Consider the following 21,503-nt stretch of genomic DNA (forward strand, 5'->3'; position numbering starts at 1 on the left):
GTGAGAGAGTATAGTGTTTGGAAACTCCCTGTACTGTTGTTTGCAGATGATACTGTGTTGTTGAGTGAAGACGAAGGGGAACTGCAAGGCTTGGTGGATGAGTTTGGGAGAGTGTGTAAGAAATGGAATCTAAAGGTGAATGTAGGGAAGAGTAAAGTGATGGTCTTTGAGAGAGTTGAAGTCAGTGAATGTACAGCAAGGTTGGATGGTGAGGAATTGGAAAATATGAGTACGTTTAAGTACTTGGGTAGTGTGATGAGTAAGGTTGGAGGTTTTGAAGGTGAATTGCTTGAAAGGGTACAGCAGGGAAGAAAGGTTGCTGGTTCTTTGAAAGCAGTGATAAGAAACAGGGAAGTGAGCATGGAAGTGAAAATGTTACTACATGACACTATTGTGCTACCAACTCTAACGAATGGAAGTGAAGCTTGGACATTGTTGGAAAGACACAAGTCAAGAGTGAGAGCAGTGGAAATGAGTTATTTAAGAGGAGCCTGTGGAGTCACATGGAGAGACAGGCTGACAAATGAGGATATAAAGGAGCGTTGTGGTGTGGATGTGGATGTGATAGGAAGCGTTATGAGGAACACACTGAGGTGGTTTGGCCATATGGAGAGGATGGAGGGTGAAAGACTGACGAAGAGAGTGTATGTGAGTGAGGTGGAGGGGGGAAGAGGGAGGGGGAGGCCGAGGATGAGATGGAGGGATGGGGTGGAGAGGTATATGAGAGAGGGGGGGGTGAGTTGGGAGAAGGGCAGTGAAATGGCGGGGGACAGGGCGATGTGGAGACGTTTTGTTTGTGGCCACCCCAGACGGGATTGAGGCGTCTGGCAATAGATAGATAGAAAAATCTACATCTGAAAACCATCATCACTGTGGCTGTTCCTTTTACCTCCCCATGGACTCTGCTTATATATACGAGTTTTATGAGTTTTACTGAGATTTGAGATATATATTGTCATACAAACTGTAATTATCTGAATATTGTACCTTATGTTTGGTGTTGTTTGTTTGTACCTACATTACGTTTGCTACAATCAAAGAAATTGTGAATAGGCGTCATTCACAAGCGAGCACGCATCCTAGACTTTGACCATTTGTGGCACCTATTTTATATTTTTAATGTCCTCGCTAACATGCTAATGCCTTGAAATAATTTGCATTGTTATACTCCAAGTAAATAACATTACTGTAGAGAAAATCTGGTCTGTTCATGAACTGTCAACTTATTTAAAACAAAGAAATGGGCAGCTTCATGAACATTATGTATGAACCAATCAGCTGTTTTCTGACACAGAAAGTGGGCATGGCTTCTAGGCCTTATTAATGTAAAATTAGTATAGTAACACCTCACATCCCCCTAGTCCCATCACAACATGGTTTTAGGCTGCTACACTCCACAAATGCTCTTGTTACAGACCTTACACAAAGAGTTTTGATGGCATCAATTCAGCTAAGCCACCACACAGAACACTCCTAGTCACACCAGACATTAGCAAAGCTTTTGATGCCATCCCCCGCCATAACCTCACAAACAAAATATTTAACACGAACATGCACAGTAACACAAAAAGATGGCTGGCAAACTATATAGCAGGCAGATGTGCACATGTAATGATTGCCGGTCATCAAACATCAGAAACTTCACAAATGGCATCCCTTATGCATCTGTTTTGTCCCCTACACTTTAACCCATAAATGCATGACATACCCACACACCACATACCACAAACACATATAGCTTCCTATGCAGACGACATAACACATACTTGTACACACCAAAACGCAAACACAGCCCCACACATCCTCCAACCTTACCTCAACACATTACACGTATGGTTCACCACAAACAGACTCAATATAGTCCCTGCCAAATCTACAGTGACCCTTCTCACAAACTGGAAAGCAAAACATAGCCACATTCCACACCTCACCATAAACAACACCCCCCTTCCACACACACACACACACACACACACACACACACACACACACACACCTTGATGCAAGGTATAGTACATCAATGCCATTTAAACAACACATCAGAAACATTAAAAATAAATTAACACCTAGACTCAACACCCTAAAGTCACTTGCCCATACAACATTCAGACAACAGAGAAACCACCACCAGAGTATGCAAACAATATATACGTTCAGTGATGAATTATGCAAGCCCCGCTTGGGCTTCTAACCTCACTAAAACACATTACAACACCCTACAGACCATACAGACAAGGCCCTAAAAATAATCACAACTACTACACCTACAGACCACGTAACCAAAAAACCAAATTCCTCAAAGTCAGGGATCATCTAGATATGAGAGGCACACAAATTCTTGCCGCAGCCTCCACAAACCCACACCATCCACTACACTACGTGGCAGCACATCCACACACACCAAGGAACATCAAAACAACACCCCAGCACACAATATCATACACAAATACAGTATTGTCATCTCTTTCCCCCCCCCACCCACCTCAGGCCAGCTTCCAGAAGCATAGCCATGCTCAAATCACTTGCCACTGCATTCAGTCACTCACAGCTGCATGCACGGCCTCCTGATGTCCGCCCTTCTGAATCCTGCCTCCCTCGTGAGGACAGGATCCACCTGGCCAGGCTGAGATGTGGGCATCGTCTAGCCCTCATGAGTTGTCAGAAGAGGCTGGATGACTCAGTCGCTGATGTTTGACCAGGATGCAACACAGCACCCCATACTATTAAGCACATTGTGGAAGACTGAATTGCACACATTTGTCTGTGCCAACAATACAACATACACTCCTAGGGAGCTCTGTGGGAAGCCCAGTCTCGGCCGTGGCCTTCCTTAAGGACTCGGGGCTGTTCGGCCAGACTGCCTAGGGAACAAATACTACTACTTCTACAGCCATTAAATGAACATGGTTGACTGTATGCAATGCTTCCTTTTAAATAGCATGTGTGTGTATGTAATGATCACTAAGATACAGGTTCTGAAGAGGTACATTTTCATGTGGTGGCAGCTGTTAGTAATGTAAATATCTCTCAGTGTCATTCCTGTGTTATGAAAGGAAGGTTTTGAACAGCAGCAGAAAGGTAGCTTCTCACTGCAATCCATTGGGTACATGTCCAGATGAGCTTGGGGTCACAACACTGACTACAGCAATCAAGTTACAGTTTCTTTACTTATCTTGCAGGCACCGATGCCACACATGCTGAGCACATAGAAACCATCAAGGCTCGGCTTTACGTGGGTCTGCAGGACACTCGATTTGTGCCGGGCCAGCTGGGTATGGGGCTGGTGGAGGGATATGATGCAATGGGCTTCCATATGTCCAAACCACACCTCCGTGCTGAACTGGAGGCTGATCTAAAGAGGTGAGGAAACACATTCATTCTAACTTAATGAAGATCCCTAACCCTTTTTAGTTATTTAATGGCTAGATGTAGACAGGTGAGAGGATTAATTTGGTAGGAAGACAGGAGACTCCTCCAGTTTTATTAATTTGGCTCGTTGAATATGGAGAATGTGAGTGCATTCAAGTACTTGGGTAGTGTGATGAGTAAGGATGGAACTTTGGGGGATGAAGTACGTGAAAGGGTACAGCAGGGAAGAAAGGTTGTTGGTACACTGAAAGCAGTGATGAGAAATAGGGAGGTGAGTATTCAAGTTAAGAAGTCACTGCATGATAGTATTGTGATCCCTACCCTGACGTATGGAAGCGAGGCGTGGACCTTGCAAGAGGGGAACAAGTCAAGAATGAGAGCAGTGGAAATGAGTTACTTGAGAGGAGCATGTGGAGTGACGTGGAGGGACAGGTTGACGAATGAAGAAGTGAAGGAACGTTGTGGGGTAGATGTGGATGTGGTTGAAAAGATTAGGAGAAATACACTGAGGTGGTTTGGACATGTGGAGAGAATGGAGAATGAAAGACTGACTAAGAGGGTGTATGTAGGTGAGGTGGAGGGAGGGAGAGGGAGGGGTAGGCCGAGGATGAGGTGGAGGGATGGAGTTGAAAGGTATATGAGGGAGGGTGGGGTGAGTTGGGGGGAGGGGAGTCAAATGGTGGGTGACAGAGCGACTTGGAGGCGTTTTGTCTGTGGCCACCCTTTGCGGGATTAGGGCATCGGGCTATAGATAGATAGATAGAATTTCATACTACAACATCTTGTTATTCAAGTTGTAGAAGTGGCCCAAGTCAGTCAGGTGAAAACATAATTACTATAGTTTCTTCTTTCTGTCTTTTTGCTTACCTATGACCACAGTGCTGCAATGAATAATTGTAAAATTTAGGTGACTTTGTTTATTTTTTTGCTGCATAATTCATTGCATTGAATAATATATGTTGGACAAAGCATCCTAGTCTGCCTGTCCAAGGTTTTCTCAAGTTAAGTTAGTGTACACTGCTTTTTACCAGCTAAATTTTATTTGACTTTCTGATGATAGTTCTTATAATTTTGTTTTTCTTTCATGTTTCTGGCTCCTCTTCTGTGTTGTTTTTTCTATCATCTAATGCATTACTGCCTCATGAGGAGCTTTGGGGCCCATGGTTAGAATACAGTACAGGCAAGTCCCGGTTAACAAGCAACTGTTTAATGAGAATTCGCAAATATGAGGTCTTGAAATTTGCACCACCGCCTGTTTAATGAGCACATAAAATCCCCCAAAATCCCAACTTACGAGAATCAGTACGAGGGTCATGCCGCAGCTCTCTTCCATGTTTACGTAATGCCCTAGGTAAACACAGTGGACAGCTAAGAAATGAGTCACACGCTGGCTCTGCTACCTTTTTCCCGCCTTATTTTTGTAAACCTTCTTCCAGCCAAGCTTACCAAGTCAAGGTTGGTAATGCTGTTTTTATATTTCAGGTGTATTACCCTCGTGTATTAACCCCTTATTCCAGCTTAAAATTATCAGAAAGTCAATTTTGGTGGTATCGGGGGAGGTTGCTTGGAGCCCTTGCTCCCTGACCCTTGTAAGTTCTTCACTTTGTGTAACGAGAATTTGGCTAACGAACAAAATCCTTGTTCCCAATTAGCTTGTATGTTCGGGACCCACCTGTACTCAGCCCCAAGTTTGAAGGTGAGATTGACTGGTAACTCATTGCAGAATAACACTACATGAGCAGTATGCCTCAACATTTCTTGGATTCAGACCCTCATGGGTCAATTCTGGTTGGAATGCCCCAACCCACTGGAACACCAAGCATCCATTTGATTATAGAGTTATCTCCCAACATAGTAACTGGTTTCCAAATATAGAAAAGTACTCATTGTACATAAAGTAGCTTTACATGTAATGAATGGATGGTAGGTACCTTTGTTTATCCTGTTTTGTGGATCTTGCCAATCTTATTTTTGATAGTGGGGATGTGGTTTGCAATGACATTGATGATGATGATGGTAATGTCCAAACTTCAAGACATTTTAATCTTAACTTTGACTGGTGTAATCATAGTTCTTTATCTTTCACTTGGCAGAATATGTGAAGGTACAAAGGCCCCTGATGTGGTACTGAGGGAACAGATAGAAAAGTACCGGCATGTGTTTCAGGAAGCTCTACAACAGGTATGTTCATTTTGTACATTTGAAGGCAGTTAATCAGTCACTTCCAGCAGACCAGGCCATGGCCAAATGAACTGCCCATTTACCTTTGAGATGTAACAAATGCCCGAAGGGGTTGAGAATGGTTGAGTTCACAATGAGATGATTGGGAAAACAGTGGAAGGTGGTTGTTGTTGTTGCTGTTGGTAGTGGTGGTTGTTATTAGCCAAGGCTCATGTGGATGTGAACTCAGTGGACATCTCTTCTTTTGCAGTCTACCATTCTCCCTTTGGGGCATAGGGTTGGAGTTGGGGGTTGTTTGTACAACTGCTGCTCAGTTATATAGGAGTTACCACATGAAAGCATCCCTCTCCAGCACCACAGTGGAATGTGGTAAACATAAATGGCCCTTGGTTGTGTTTGCTTGGAGGTATCGATTAGTGCTTTTGTCTGTACATGGGCCAACTTCAGCACAGTTTTAGTATATACTGTGTGGAACATTAATCTGTTTAATTGTATTGTATCATTTGTAAAGGTTACAGCACTCTCATGTGTCCGCCTTGGTCACCTAATGGTGTCTCTCCTAATGACTGTGATAATATGGCATTTATTGTGAAGTCCATCATTAAAGGTAAATACCCCCCCCCCAAATGTGTGTGTTTGTGTGTGTGTGTGTGTGTGTGTGTGTGTGTGTGTGTGTGTGTGTGTGTGTGTGTGTGTGTGTGTGTGTGTGTGTGCGTGCGTGCATGCATGCATGTGTGCAGATGGTAAGGCATATGAGATGGAGCCAGTATTTTTGGTGTTGCATGGTGTGTGAATAAATGTCTAACCCATTGCACTGGGCATGCTGTTGATAGTTCTTCCTTCTTGACCTATCCTAATCCTAGGTTGTGATCCTGATGATGATGATGACAATGACGGTGATGATAGGGGTGAGCGCCTCTTCACTCTCACCGTAAATGTCAGGACTAAATAGCTTATCCTTTAATGTCTTTGCTCTGGATGGGACAGTAAAGAACTCTGATGTTCAGGAAAGTATAAAAAATAAGGAAGGCAGGATACTGTATTGGCAGGGAATTGTAGGTGAACTTTTGCTTATGATAATATACTCATTTCTCAACATTATTTGTCCCATGTTCACCCTCCCAGGCCAGCAAGATTGACACAGCACTAGCTGAATACTTGAATGAACAGCCGCAGCAGCAAATGGAAGACAACCCAATACCTGACATGCCAGTGTTCACACCGGTAAGGCACAGTTTCATGCTCGTTTCTTGTTGCCATAACCCTTATACCAAACAACCACAATTCACACCAGTAAGAACATTTCTGTCTCTTGTTTTGACCCAATACCTGACATGCAACAATCCAAATGGACAATACCTAGTTTATTGCTTGGCCCTTGTTTTCTGTACCCATATTGTACTGTCGATATGGCCAAGTATCTGTTACCAGGTATTTGGACTAACACCACACAGTTTTGCTTTGCCCAAAGAAATCAGTGTCAGAAGATTAGGATCTACCGGTATATTGGTTAGCCCACACTGTATGTTTGTATGGAGACATCTATGTAGCTACATAATTCAAGATGGCACCAGACAGTTTGTTTAGCTGAAGGAAATCATGATCAGTGGGCTAAAGCAATCACTGTTAAGTCTTGCTTTGATGTCGACTTATTACGCATTGTTCAGGTTGACTCTAGATAATTCTGTGTATCTGAAAGAAGTTTTAAGTTTCAGGAGGTTAAGAGCTAATACAGTTAACCCTTTTCATGGTTCAGAAGATTCTAGTTTTGTATTCCAGCTAACACCATATGGTTTAATTCATCTGAGAGTGTTAACTGTTTCGCTGTGATGGATATACATAATTATTGCATTCCAGGTTAGTTTGATCATAATTGTTACAAGATTTTACTGTGTTTATCATTTTCCTGTTAGATTATTTTGTTCTGGCAAATAAAAAATAACTTTTGTTGAAGGAAATCACAGCACTCAATGGTTAATGCTGTTTAGGCTGATTTGTGCTTTGGTTTTTCATCAGTCTGCTGAATTCCAACCCTTTCTCTTATGATGTTTTTGTTTCTTGTTAATTACTGGGTTTCCAAGAAGTCTGGAATCATGAGTCAAAATGCTCAAGAAAAATGGCTTGTATTTGCAAAATATGTTCGTTGTGTCTGCTGTATGATTGATATGTAGAGACTGATGAGATATTTGCTGAGCAGTCACATAATCAGTGTTATCAGCAATGATGGTGTTATCTGTGGGGTCGAATCCATCCATCATCCAGTCCTATGTCGCCCCATAAGGAGCATAGGAACCCATGGCTAGGCAAGTTGGTCCTTACAATTAAGATGAGCGTGACCAGCCTCACTCCTCCCTACGTAAGCAAGAAACCGCAACCCCCCCTTGGATATTAACCTACACAGGCTCAATCCGACTAGAGCACCTTACCCGCTAAGCTACCAGGTGGCATAATTTGGTTATATGGTTACCACCCAGCATAGTAAATGGTTTCCTGATGTACAGGAAACCATTTGGCTTGTCACTCAGTGTAGAGTCTGCTTGGAAAAAATTCAGTCCTGTACACTGTATATCATCAAAAAATGGTACACCATCACCGATAATAAAATTGGCAGTGTGATTGCTAACTGGATATCCTTTTATCATTTACTTATCAATCATATATTATTGGACATATTAAACATCTGTGAATGCCAGTCATTTTCAGCATTTTCATGTATGATTCCGGACTTTTCAGGCGCCCTGTAGTTTTTTTTATTTTTTTTATTATTATTATTTTTTTTTTAAATCATGAATTTTGCCTCGTTTGACTGTATCCTTGATTCCCAGCTTGGAATTGAACCTATATCCTTTCAGGCAATAGATCACTTCTCTGACCACTTGACCATCACACCTGACAGTATTTCATATTAGGGATGTGCCAATAGTATCGGTATCGGTATCAGCAGTATTGGCCTTTTTTTGTAGTATCAGTATCGGTAAGGTAAAAATATGGCCGATACTCCGATACTGTACTTTTCTGGTTTATTATGTGATTCAAGACACTCATGTTTCATGACTGATAAACAGATGGTTATGATACTATATTATATTACATTATAATTACATGTATGATGTAACAGTATCATATATTAATATTATACTGTATATCGATTGTTATATGTGGCCACCCCGAACGGGATTGAGGCGTCTGGCAATAGATAGATAGATAGATTACTATATTGCTTCTGCATTAAAAGCACTCACATTACTGGCATCAAATAAATCAAAATAAAAAAGTATCAGTATCAGCAAAGTATTGACCATTTGTTAGTATCGGAGTATCGGTATTGGTCAACATCTTGGTATCGGCACATCTCTATTTCAAATCCCCAGGTGTGCAAATGTTCGTTGTGTGGGAGTGAGATTGTGGTAAGACAGAGGCGCCAGGGCAGCTACTACCTTTCCTGTCAGGGTTTCCCTGAGTGTCGCGTGGCCATCTGGTTCCCTGAGAGTGTTGAGGAAGTCACTGTCTGCCAGGAGAGTTGTCCGCAGGTCGGTTCATTATAGGCAGTCTTCATTATAATAATGTGTTGGTGATGTTTTCCATAGTATCAGAACTTTTTGTGTACACCTGAATCTATGTATTTTAGGAAATTACTATAGTAAATCAGATAAGGTAGCAATGAGATTTTAATAACAGCATGTAAAGATGATTGATATAGTGATGTTTCTGTTTACACAATAATACCTCTGTTTAAGTCAGAAATGTTTTAGCCATCATACGATTGAGATTAAGGTGTGTTAATATATAGCAGACTTTCTTGGAAAAATAACATTAAATATATTCTGCTTACCTTCCATGCTCATGGAAGTGAAAAAGTTACTACATGACAGTATTGTGATACCAACTCTAACGTACGGAAGTGAAGCTTGGACATTGTTGGAAGGACACAAGTCAAGAGTGAGAGCAGTGGAAATGAGTTATTTAAGAGGAGCCTGTGGAGTCACATGGAGAGACAGGCTGACGAATGAGGATATAAAGGAGCGTTGTGGTGTGGATGTGGATGTGATAGGAAGCGTTATGAGGAACACACTGAGGTGGTTTGGCCATGTGGAGAGGATGGAGGGTGAAAGACTGACGAAGAGAGTGTATGTGAGTGAGGTGGAGGGGGGAAGAGGGAGGGGGAGGCCGAGGATGAGATGGAGGGATGGGGTGGAGAGGTATATGAGAGAGGGGGGTGTGAGTTGGGAGCAGGGCAGTGAAATGGCGGGGGACAGGGCTACTTGGAGGCGATTTGTTTGTGGCCACCCCAAATGGGATTGAGGCGTCTGGCAATAGATAGATAGATAGATATTCTGCTTATAAATAGGATTTAGTGTATACCATATGAGGCACTATGAAGTGAAGGCAGACAAACACTAAAAATAACTTCGGGATATAGAGGTTCTTTTTCATAATCCAGCTTTGAATCTCATCTCATCTGAGAATGTCGTGTGTGTGTGTGTGTGCGCGTGCACATGCATGTGTCCATTTTTTTTTTTTTTTTTTAAGCATCTGGTTGTCATATGGATAGATTACCCATTGCAGAATAATGTCGATAGAATACCCAGTTCAGAATAATGGGCTCGCATGTGTGCATAGGTTAGACTCCCAAGAGGTAACTGGAAGTTATGTACTACAGGTAATGCTATAGAGGCCAGTAGGACAATCGTCTGTACCCATATACAGTATGTACTGGACTTTGGTAGGAAAGCCTTGGTTCCCTACGCCTTGACGAGGGTAATTATGAGAGATTGGCTAATTTCTTCAGTACATGTCACCCTCTTTTATGTTCTTTGTGGTAGTTAATATACAGTAAGTAAGGGAAAATTTCAGATTAAAAGTCCACTGGCTACCTGTAAAGCAAATTTTGTCAGTTTCTTCCAGTTTACAAGTTGTGTAGATGACATAAGACATTTTGGAATACAGTACATTGAACTTGCAATGATTTCCCCCCCCCCTCCAGTCCATTCCCTGTGACTCAGCAGTCCTACATGCTGCACACCATCACATTTTGCATACTTAAGTTTAGCGCTAATACCAACCAGTCGTATTGAATAGGTGCTAGGGTTAGGAGTTGCATATGAGTATTATTGGGGGTATTTTTATGACATCTTGGTGCGTCTTGTGGAAGAGCGATAAATCTGTTTGAATGATAACCATTTCACTAACTTTCTCCCTGCCCCAGCCTGGAATCAAACTCATATCATTTCAAACAGCAGATGACCTCTTTTACCACATTGCCACTGCCTCTGACTAAAGGGTTTGAGTTTGTTGTTGTTGTATAAGGGGTTTATCTTGACATACTATATATTCCCCCTCTCCCCTTGAACCACAGTGTCCTGGATCTCCCAAGCTCCTAAACTTGCGGTTCCGGCCCAGAGCATACCAGCCACTACTCCCTGACTCATACCAGGGATGTGTGGGTGGCTGTGACGAAACTCTCCTCAACACACTTGACATCAGGCCACTACCCACTGCACCCCCACCAGGCAGCCAAATACCCGGTGGTGAGTTGGAGATGAATGGAAGTGTAGTTAGATGAATTCATAAATAGGGACATTAACACACTGGTTTTTGCAAGAGTTTAGGGCAAAAAATATATTGCTAATAGCAATTTTCCATATAACCGGACCTTTTTTCTCAAAAGAAATACAGTACAGTAATGGAAATGGAGGTCATTATGACATGGCAGCCATGTTGCACCTCAGACTTTTGTCCAAACTGGTTTTTTTTTTTACCACATGCTTTCTGCTGTGTACATACTAGTACATGTAGCATAAAACTAACTAAAAAAAAAAAAAAAAATGGAGTGCACAGTTGAAAGAGTCAGGCCATGCATGTATCCAGTTTCAGTTATTCCTTCTCCATGTTCCTAGTGTTTTAACCCACGGACTGCGACATACCTCACATGGAGGTGTCTTGGAAAGCTGCGTCATACCTCGTATGAGCAAGATTTTCAACAATGCACCACAAAGGTTCTTGAACAACCAGCGTGACACCAAATTTATGGAGTACAGAATTAGGGTAACTGGTAGCTCTCATTCCCACCCCCTATCTTGAGCCCTGTTGCTAAGTTGCACCAACAGTGATGACCCAAAAGTACAGTGCATTTCCCGCAATACCATCACCCCAGGAAAGGCAGTCGTGGGACAGACCTGTTTAGAATAACAAAATCTAATGTAATGTCAATAGGAGGTAATTGAACAGAAGTAGGGGGTAAACGGGTGTAAAAGTAGTTCCCTAAGCTCTCTCTCTCTCTCTCTCTCTCAGCATAGTTTTCATGTTCCTGCCAGAAATGCAGTTTCTGCAATTATTTCTCCAAAACTGCTACAATTAAAATGATATATATTCCTTGGGTAACTGCACGCTACAGTTTCCCAGTCACTGATACACATTTTGTGGAAATCTGCAAGAGTGACCAAAATTGCCATTTTGCCGCACCATGGGGGATATCTGCATGACCCCTAGCCCATGGGTTAATATACAATTGCACCTCCAGTAAGACTATAGCAGGAGACCTTTTTGCGACTGTTGTTGGAGATAGCAAAGCTGGGAACTTGGGAGGCATTGCAAATTAATAACTGATATCACACAACACAAGTAGATGTTACTATGTGCATCCCTTGTGATGAAGACTTTAATACATTTACAAGACATACAGTATTGTTTAGAACTTGTACAGCTTACAGAGTTTGAGTTTGTATCCAGATGGCCCAAAATTTTGTGACATGTCACCAAAGTTTGCAGTAAGTTTTTTCCTTCGCAGGTGGGAAGCAGGTCCTCCAGGGAAGACTGTCTGGCAACACATCCTCAGACAGTGGGTACTCCTCCTCCTCTCTGTCCCCAGCCACGAACACCACCAATAGACAAAGAATTGTTTTGGCTCCACAGCAGAATAATGACAACAGAGGTGGCAACTACAACAGCACCAACAACCAGAACAGTAGCACGAACTTTAACAATAGAAACAACTATACTTCTAACTGGAACAACAACAATGCAAGATCCAACAGCCAGTTGAATGGCTTCCCTGGTGATGATACATCAGTGGGTTCACAGGTAGAGTTGGCAAACAAGATCCTCACAGGTGGCTAGACTTGTCATCAAAAGATGTTAAAAAGAGACAAAATCCTTTAGAACTTGCTGTAATATTTCTAAAGCTTGGTTGAGATTGTTAATAACAACTGTAATAAATATCTAAACTAACAGCCCTACTTGCAGGTCCATGGAGGATCAGGGTACACCATCATTGGACAAGCCACACCTCGTCCAGCATGGGGAGGCAACAGTCAAAATGACTCTAATGAAGAGAATTCCATTGTATGCAATTGCAATGAGGCTGCCATATTGCTTACCGTCAGGAAAGAGGGACCCAATACTGGTAAGGATGAATCACTTCTGTGTGGTACAGTGCAGCCTTGAAAATTTGAATGTCTAAAGTTCAAATACAGTACTGTACCATATTTCATGAAATCTGCCATTTTCATTTTACCAGTTTTGCTCTCAATTTAAATGACCACAGAAACAAACTTTTAAGATTGATGACTACACTTATCTGGTACAGATTGACCATACAAGCAAATGTGTGGCTATCCTTAATAACTCATCCTTTCCTCCATGTGGTTGAGCTCTTTATTCTTTGATTCATCATAAACATTATTCAGCTTTCATGGTAATTGTTGATTAAAAGAAATGCCCTAATTATGCTGATTAATGCATAACTGTGAAAAAGTACACAACATAACAATCCAGATGCTGGTACAGTAATCTCTGTTATCCGTCGTTGCAATATTAGGATTAGATGATGTATGTATATATGATGTATGTATGCAATATCCGCCACTTTTTGCTCGGCTCTGTTAAAAATCTGGCGAAGTTAGACAATATCGGACTCAGAAACTGGAAGCAGTCGGCAGTGCTGTGTATCATCCAGCTCAGACACAGGGCCCAAGTGGCACGTGGGTAGACCCTACAACACACCAGCTAGTCACAGTGCATTGTGGGAGTGGCCCACTCAACACGCCAAGCCTACCATCACTCTCCCAGTCTCTCCCATGGACACCGTATAGGGAGGACGTATCTGTGCGTTGTGCATTTGTGTCCCACATGGTGGCTACCCCCTAGTGCTGTGATGTAGCCTGTGACCACCCCCCCCATACTGGAATAATCTTTGTGGGAGCCGTTCACCACTAGACCACATGGGATTAAGTGCACTGTACTGTATAGTGTACTACTCTACCCTCCATCAGTGCTAGCACTGGGTAAGTACAATATGATTATGATTATATTATGTACTATATAACTGTACTGTATGTACAGGCAGTCCCCATTTTATGAATAGTCAGCTTATGAATTTTTGACTTTACAGTGGTAGAAGCCATAATTCGAAATTTGAATTTTGATCTTTTCCCGGCCTAGCGACATGTGGTACGATACTCTGTCACGATACCTAGCAGCGGCAGCGAGCCAAGTCCTAGTCTGTCCGGGCAGTCGCTGGTGTAAATAATCAATGCTCTGATGCTCTACAGTGTTCTGTGTTGCCAGCACTTTTTTTGGATACCCTTCTGTATCTATGATGTGTTTTGTGCATTCATCGTATCTACGAAATGCCCATCTGTCTCTTCTGCTACTGGAGAAGAAGAGGAAGGCATTTACTCTTGTGATGAAACTCAGTTGCCCGGCATGAAGGCAGCAAGCCCGTAGGTTCCGGGACAATCCCCTTGAGGAAGATAACCTGTCATTTACAATGCAGTATTTACTTATCTATTTACTTAGCATGTATAATACTTTTGAGTTAAGTGAATTATAGAAGTGACGATAGTTTATTGTTTTTATGATAGATGTAAAATGTGGCATCAAACGGTCAGGATTAACAGAAAAAATATACTGTAATATTGAAACGCGAATCAGGCGATGCTCGATAACTTTCACTTCGTCGTTTAACATTAGGCTACATACAAGACATTAACGCTTATTTAACTGTCTTATAACTTTAAGTGAACGATCGATCTACATTAAAATTATACAGATAAGTTACACGTTACGTGTATATACTGTAAATACGGTACAGTATGTAAGTTTGAGATTCTCAGCCTACTGATGAGTAATTGTCCATGTTTTGACTGGGAATTGTCTGACAGCGAATTGTTTAGGCGGTGACTTGCCCCGTTTTTGTTGTGACAGTAAATAGCCCAGACGGAGAACTGTCCAGGAAGCAGCCCATAATGGTCATTTCACACGAACTTGGACTTTCGCAGTCGACAATCCAAGTACTGTACAGTATTCAACGAATAGCATTTTTTGTTTGTGATTTTGCCCAACTGAAAGCTAATGTAAGTGTTGTAAGCAGGTTTAAGGTAAGCATAGCTAGGCTATGGTGTTTGATTGGTTAGGTGTATTAAATGCATATTTGACTTGTGAATTTTTCAGCCGCTCCACATTGTTCTTCACCTGTATGAGTGTCACATTTCCTATCCCTGCATTCCATCTCTGCATCTCCCCAAGAGCAATCATGTTTACAGCTGCTCTGCTCTCCCTATTCCCATTCATCAGGCTTCCAAAATATTCTTTCCATCTGGTCCTTACTTCATCCCCATGGTTTAATCCCTTCGTTACTACATTCCCCCCCCCCCTCCCCCACTCAGCTACACCCCCCTGCCAAACCGAATTTCCCCCAGGTGTGGCTCTTTCATGGGGTAGTATTTATTTTATCATTACATTGTTTCTATTTGCTTTATATTATTTATTTGTGTATTATAAAGTAGATATTGACCACGAGATGTGTTTATGATATGTTAAAATAATGTACACGACAGTATTACGTGTCTGTCCAACCGATTTAGTAAACATACAATATACAGATAAATAAAGTAGATAGAGATATAAATCAATGAATAGGGAGGAGAATAATGACTGTATTATTTACCTTGTAAGTATGAAGAAGATCCATGAAGAATGAGGTAGGAGGCAGGTAGGTCAAAAGTAGGTGGGGGGTGGGGTGATGCACTTCTAGGCCAATCTGATGCCAGAATCAGTATCACTTTCCCCACTACTATCGCTCACTTCATCATCGTTCTTGGGCATGTACTCCTCATCAGAGAAGCTCACAGTTGTGTCAGATTGTGTTTCGTTATCGTCAGACACTTCTAAGTCACTATCCAAGTCAGATTCATTGCCGTAGGACACCATGGCACTGAAGTACATGTAAATCCAAATGCACTGACACGCGCGGCTGCTTGAAAAACACTACGGCGTGTTCCCACACACTTTCCCGTGGTACCACCACTGTTGCTAAGCTAGCAAGAGTCCCCTTACCAAGAAGCATTGTCTGGCTATATTATATCACGTGTTATAGGGCATTATATATACTAAATTCAAAATATGTAGGGTACAATGACCTATACAACATATCTGAGTCATTTTCATAAAACTATGCCCCATGGCAGGGGCATATGGCAGGGGAGTGTGGCTTCAGTGACAAAGTCGCCATATGTCATCACACATGAGATCACAAAGCATCCAAACCGAGGAAGAGGAAGCCAAATAGGCCCCTTTAATGATCGTGAGTACCCTAGTACTTATGATTGTATTCGGTTCTGCTGCCGAAATTTCATTTTGAGTACAGGGGTACACATTTCGGAAATTCGGTAAAGAAGGGGTTAATAATCTATCACATACATCCTTCACACTTTCACATTTCTTTCCACTGTCACTTCTACATTTCCATACCCCTTTCCAGAATAACTTCCTATTTTCAGATTAATTTGCATTAATTTTTCTTCCTAGATCATCATTTTTGTGGTAGGTGGGGGCACTCACCATCTACTCACTTGATGTAGTGCTGCTCTTGGGTGTCTGCCCTTTCCTATCCTCCCTCTTTTCCTTCCATCCTCTTCTGTCTTTTTTTTTCCTTCATTTTTTCCTCATCCTACTGTCTACAGGTGTCTTTATACTCTCTCTTTAGTCTTTCTTTCCTTCATTCTTTCCTCTTCCTTCTGCCTGTGGGTGACTCTACACTTAGTGATAAGCCAAATGGTTTCCTGTACACCAGGAAACCATTTACTATGCTGAGTGGTAACCATATAACAAATGATAGCGCCTGGTGATTTAGTGGGTAATTGCAGCACTCCAGTTGGATTGAGCCAGTGAAGGTTTATATCCAGGGGGTGGTTGGGGTTATTGCTCATGTAATGCCACTCAGGGATGAGTTAGGCTGGTCACTCTCATCTTAAATGTCATGACCAATTTGCCTTGCCCCGAGCTCCCACACTGCTCATGGGGCAACATAGGATTGGATGATGGATGGATGGATCATAATTTACCTCCTTTTCCTCTTCACTAGTCTCTTTATGTGCTTCTTGCTCTCAGTATATTCAGTTCCTATTTCAATTGAACCTCTGTTTCCTCTTTCAGTTGAACCTCTGTCCTTTAATCAATCTAGCCACTTCTTCCTCTTTTCCTCCACTGCTTTCTTAATCCCTTCATCCCACCATGCTGTACCTTTCTTCTTTGTTGTTACTCTTCCCATACCACACACTGATTTAGCTTTTCTAACTAAGCAATCCCCATATGCATTCCACTGGCTGTCCAGATCCATTTCATTCCAATTCACTGATTCCAACTCCTCCCCTACTTTGGTCATGTATTCATGTGCCATTTCTTTGATCCTCAGCTTTTTGACTTTCAGTAATTCTCCCTGACTGCTCCTCTCTCTCCTGGTCCACCTCATTTCTCTCAGTTTGATTTTACATACCACAATCGTACAAACCTCCATATCATCCTCTAACAGCCCTCATATCAGCAACCATTCTCTGCATTGACCTCTCTATGAGCACATAATCAATCAGGCTCCTTTCAACATGATCCCCATTCCCTCTATGCCACCTACATTTATGTGCATGTATGTGTTTGAAATACGAGTTACAAATGCACAACCTCCTTTCATGACGCGTATCCTTCAGTCGATTCCCATCATCATTTTCTCCTGGTACTCCATTACAACCTATTATGTCATCCTCAGGACCAGTGCCTACCCTTCCATTCATATTGCCCATTATGATCACTTTATAGCTCCTGGGCATTTCTCCCATTACTTCATCCAGCTCATCCCAAAACCTGCCTTTCTCTCTCTCGCTCCTGTCATCACACAATGCATACACTACAATCACAGCCACTTTCACTTTCTCAAACTTGAACTTGACATACATACATCTCGAGCTGACACATTTGTGATCTCCCATTCCACTCTGCCACACTTCATTTATCAACAAAGCAACTCCTTCCTTGCATCTTCCTCACCCATTCATGGCTGACCTCACACACTTTACACCTTCTCATTCCTCCACTTCACACCCATTCATCTTTGTCTCACATAATGCCATTACGGCATATCTCACGCTCTTGAACACATTCACCACTTTCACCCTCTTGCTCTTCTTATTCACACCTCTCCCACTGCACATGGCCATGCAAATCTGCCCATTTGTTTGGGGCCCTGGGCAGGTATTGGGCCCTCCGAGGCTCTCCGAAACATTTGCCATGATTAAGTGATTTTAGATAGAGGAATATAAGGGACACTTAACCTGGCCAAAAACCCCAATTATATGGTTACCACCCAGTGTAGTACAGTAAACCCTTGAAGCTCGTGGATTTGATTACTCATGGATTTTTCACTCTGGTAATAAATAATAATGAATAGTGAAATGAAAAAATACGAAGTCTGAATGGAATGCGCATATGTACTTGGTAGCCACCAGATGGCAGAGCGTTGCTCAGTCATGAGTCAGCTCTTGCCAAAACTTTGGTTGTATTTGTTCACTGTTCCCCACTCTCATCTAATTTTCTTCAATTTGCTGTCAACATGGCCCAAAAACGCAAGTTAGATAACCAACAAAAAAGTGGAAATGCACAAAAGAAGACCAAAAGGCAAATGAAGGTAATGCTTTAGAAGAGAAAAGCAAATTGATCAAGAAAATAACAGGAGACATGTCTTATGCTGCTTGTGGCTGCATTGTGACATAAATGAATCAGCTGTTAGGTGCAGATTATGCACAAAAAAACATCACTTATCGATCATAATTCATCATACGTACCTACATTTTCATTAATTAATCTTCCTTCAGAAAGGTGAATTGAGGAGAATGAATGGATGATAAATAGGGGCGTGGAAGAAGTTGAGAGGCGGAAGAGAGAGTTATATGTAGAAAGAAAGAGAGAGGTGAAAAGATTAGTAAGAGAGAGTAAGAAGAGAGTGGATGAGGAATTTGGAAGGAATTTGAGTGTAAAGTGGAGGGACTGTAAGAAAATGTTCTGGAAAGAGGTGAAGAGAGTAAGACAGGGTGGAAGTGAGGTTAGCAGGGGAGTGAAAGATAAAAATGGTAGATTACTAGTGGAGAAGGGTGAAAAAGTGAGCAGATATAGAGAACACTTTAAGGAATTGTTGAACATACAGGATGGAAGTAATGCGAGTATAAGTGGCTGGGGAATGGCTGGGAGAAGGAGGGAGGTGAGAAGACAGGAAGAAATCAGTAGGATAGAAGTTGTGGAAGCAATGAAGAAAGTTAAATTGGGGAAAGCCCCAGGAATTGATGGAGTGGTGAAATGCTGAAGCATGGGGAAGAGATAGTAGTAGAATGGATGTGGAAGATGTGCAGATTGGCCTGGGAGGAAGGTAGAGTCCCGGAGGATTGGAAGTCAGGTATAATTATTGCCTTGTACAAAGGAAAAGGGGAAAAAGAAGTGTGTGGTAATCATAGGGGCATTTGTCTTCTTAGTATAATAGGAAAAGTGTATGGTAGGATACTTATTGACAGAGTTAGAGAAAGAACAGAGGAATTAGTTGGAGAAGAACAGGGAGGCTTTAGGAAGGGAAGAGGTTGTGTAGATCAGATATTCATTCTTAGATCTTTAGTGGAAAAGTTTCTAGAGAAGGGAAAGAAGTTGTATGCGGCTTTCATGGATTTGGAGAAAGCATATGACAGGGTGGATAGACAAGGATTGTGGAAAGTATTAAGAATATATGGAGTAGATGGGAAGTTGTTGAATGCTGTAAAGAGTATGTATGATGGTGCTAAGGCTGCAGTGCGTGTGGATGGTGAACTAAGTGAATTTTTCTCTTTGAAGGTTGGGTTGAAACAGGGATGTGTCATGTCTCCATGGTTGTTCAATCTGTACATGGATGGAGTAATAAAAGAGGTACAAGGTAGGGTAGTGGATGTTGGAGTGGCCCTGGTGAGAGAGGATAGTGTTTGGAATTTCCCTGCACTATTGTTTGCAGATGATATTGTGTTATTGAATGAAGACGAAGGGGAGCTGCAAGGCTTGGTGGATGAGTTTGGGAGAGTGTGTAAGAAATGGAATCTAAAGGTGAATGTAGGGAAGAGTAAAGTGATGGTCTTTGAGAGAGGTGAAGTCAGTGAATGTACAGCGAGGTTGGATGGTGAGGAATTGGAAAATGTGAGTATGTTTAAGTACTTGGGTAGTGTGATGAGTAAGGATGGAGGTTTGGAGGGTGAAGTGCTTGAAAGGGTACAGCAGGGAAGAAAGGTTGCTGGTTCCTTGAAAGCAGTGATAAGAAACAGGAAAGTGAGCATGGAAGTGAAAAAGTTACTACATGACAGTATTGTGATACCAACTCTAACGTATGGATGTGAAACTTGGACGTTGTTGGAAGAACACAAGTCAAGAGTGAGAGCAGTGGAAATGAGTTATTTAAGAGGAGCCTGTGGAGTCACATGGAGAGACAGGCTGACAATTGAGGATATAAAGGAGCATTGTGGTGTGGATGTGGATGTGATAGGAAGTGTTGAGGAACACACTGAGGTTGTTTGGCCATGTGGAGAGGATGGAGGGTGAAAGACTGACAAAGAGAGTGTATGTGAGTGAGGTGGAGGGGGGAAGAGGGAGGGGGAGGTCGAGGATGAGATGGAGCGATGGGGTGGAGAGGTATATGAGCGAGTGGGGTGTGAGTTGGGAGCAGGGCAGTGAAATGGTGGGGGACAGAGCAACGTGGAGGCGATTTGTTTGTGGCCACCCCAAACGGGATTGAGGCGTCTGGCAATAGATAGATAGATGGATAGATAGTATTGTACAGTGATGAGAATTAATGAGAATTTGTTGACATTACTGTACTTGATGGTATTTTTTAAACCTTTTATTGTAGAATTTGTTGTACAATATGGAAAAAGCATACGACAAAGTAGACAGAGAAGGATCGTGGAAGGTTTTGTGCATGTATGGTGTAGATGGTAGGCTGCTAGGTGCCATCAAGAACTTTTATGATGGTAGTGAAGCATGTGTAAAGGTAAATGGACATCCAAGTGAATGGTTCACAATTGTTGTGGGGATGCGACAAGGTTGTGTGATGTCCCCATGGTTGTTCAGTATATATATGGATGGGGTGATGAGGAAAGTAAAAACACAGGTAATGGAGAGGGGGATGGCATTGGTAATGAATGGTGATGGATAGAATATCTCAAATTTGTTGTATGCTGATGATGCAATAGTACTTGCAAATACCGGATAAGAATTTAGTAAACTAGTGCAGAGTTTTACTGATGTCTGTGAGTGTCATGCCTTGAGAGTAAATGGAGAAAAGAGGAAAGTGATGGTTATTGAGAGAGAAGGTGACTTCCAGTGCAATGTTACAGTGAATGGAGAGAGGCTGGAATTAGTGAGAGAGTTCAAATACCTGGGTACAACAATATAAAAGAGAGGAAAATGTGCAAAAGAAGTGGAAAGTAGAGTTTCACATGGAAAGTACAGTAGTTGGTTCAATGAAGGCCTTGTTAACCCTTTAACCGCGGTCATTGTTTTGCCCCGACTGGCCTCTCCCGCTGGGGTTTCAGCCCAAATGTAAACAAACTTTAAACCTTTATAACTCTGCACAGAATAAATCTAGAGCAAAAAATAAGGTACTATTAGAAAGTACTAAC

At 42.0% G+C, this 21,503-nt stretch overlaps 1 protein-coding gene across 1 annotated transcript in view; it reads left to right on the top strand.

Moving 5' to 3' along the window:
- The window catches only part of Top3alpha (topoisomerase 3-alpha), an 84,890-nt gene that overhangs the window by 43,221 nt on the left and 20,166 nt on the right, over positions 1-21,503 (top strand). The window contains exons 10-16 of the mRNA XM_080275556.1: positions 3,180-3,360; positions 5,463-5,550; positions 6,676-6,774; positions 8,922-9,080; positions 10,907-11,078; positions 12,338-12,630; positions 12,793-12,952. Of these exons, the coding sequence (XP_080131682.1) occupies positions 3,180-3,360; positions 5,463-5,550; positions 6,676-6,774; positions 8,922-9,080; positions 10,907-11,078; positions 12,338-12,630; positions 12,793-12,952 (1,152 nt within the window). The remainder of the gene's footprint in view (positions 1-3,179; positions 3,361-5,462; positions 5,551-6,675; positions 6,775-8,921; positions 9,081-10,906; positions 11,079-12,337; positions 12,631-12,792; positions 12,953-21,503) is intronic.

Source organism: Coenobita brevimanus, chromosome 62, assembly GCF_032717465.1.
Source record: "Coenobita brevimanus isolate Jiangsu-jjx chromosome 62, ASM3271746v2, whole genome shotgun sequence".
NCBI lineage: Eukaryota > Metazoa > Arthropoda > Malacostraca > Decapoda > Coenobitidae > Coenobita > Coenobita brevimanus.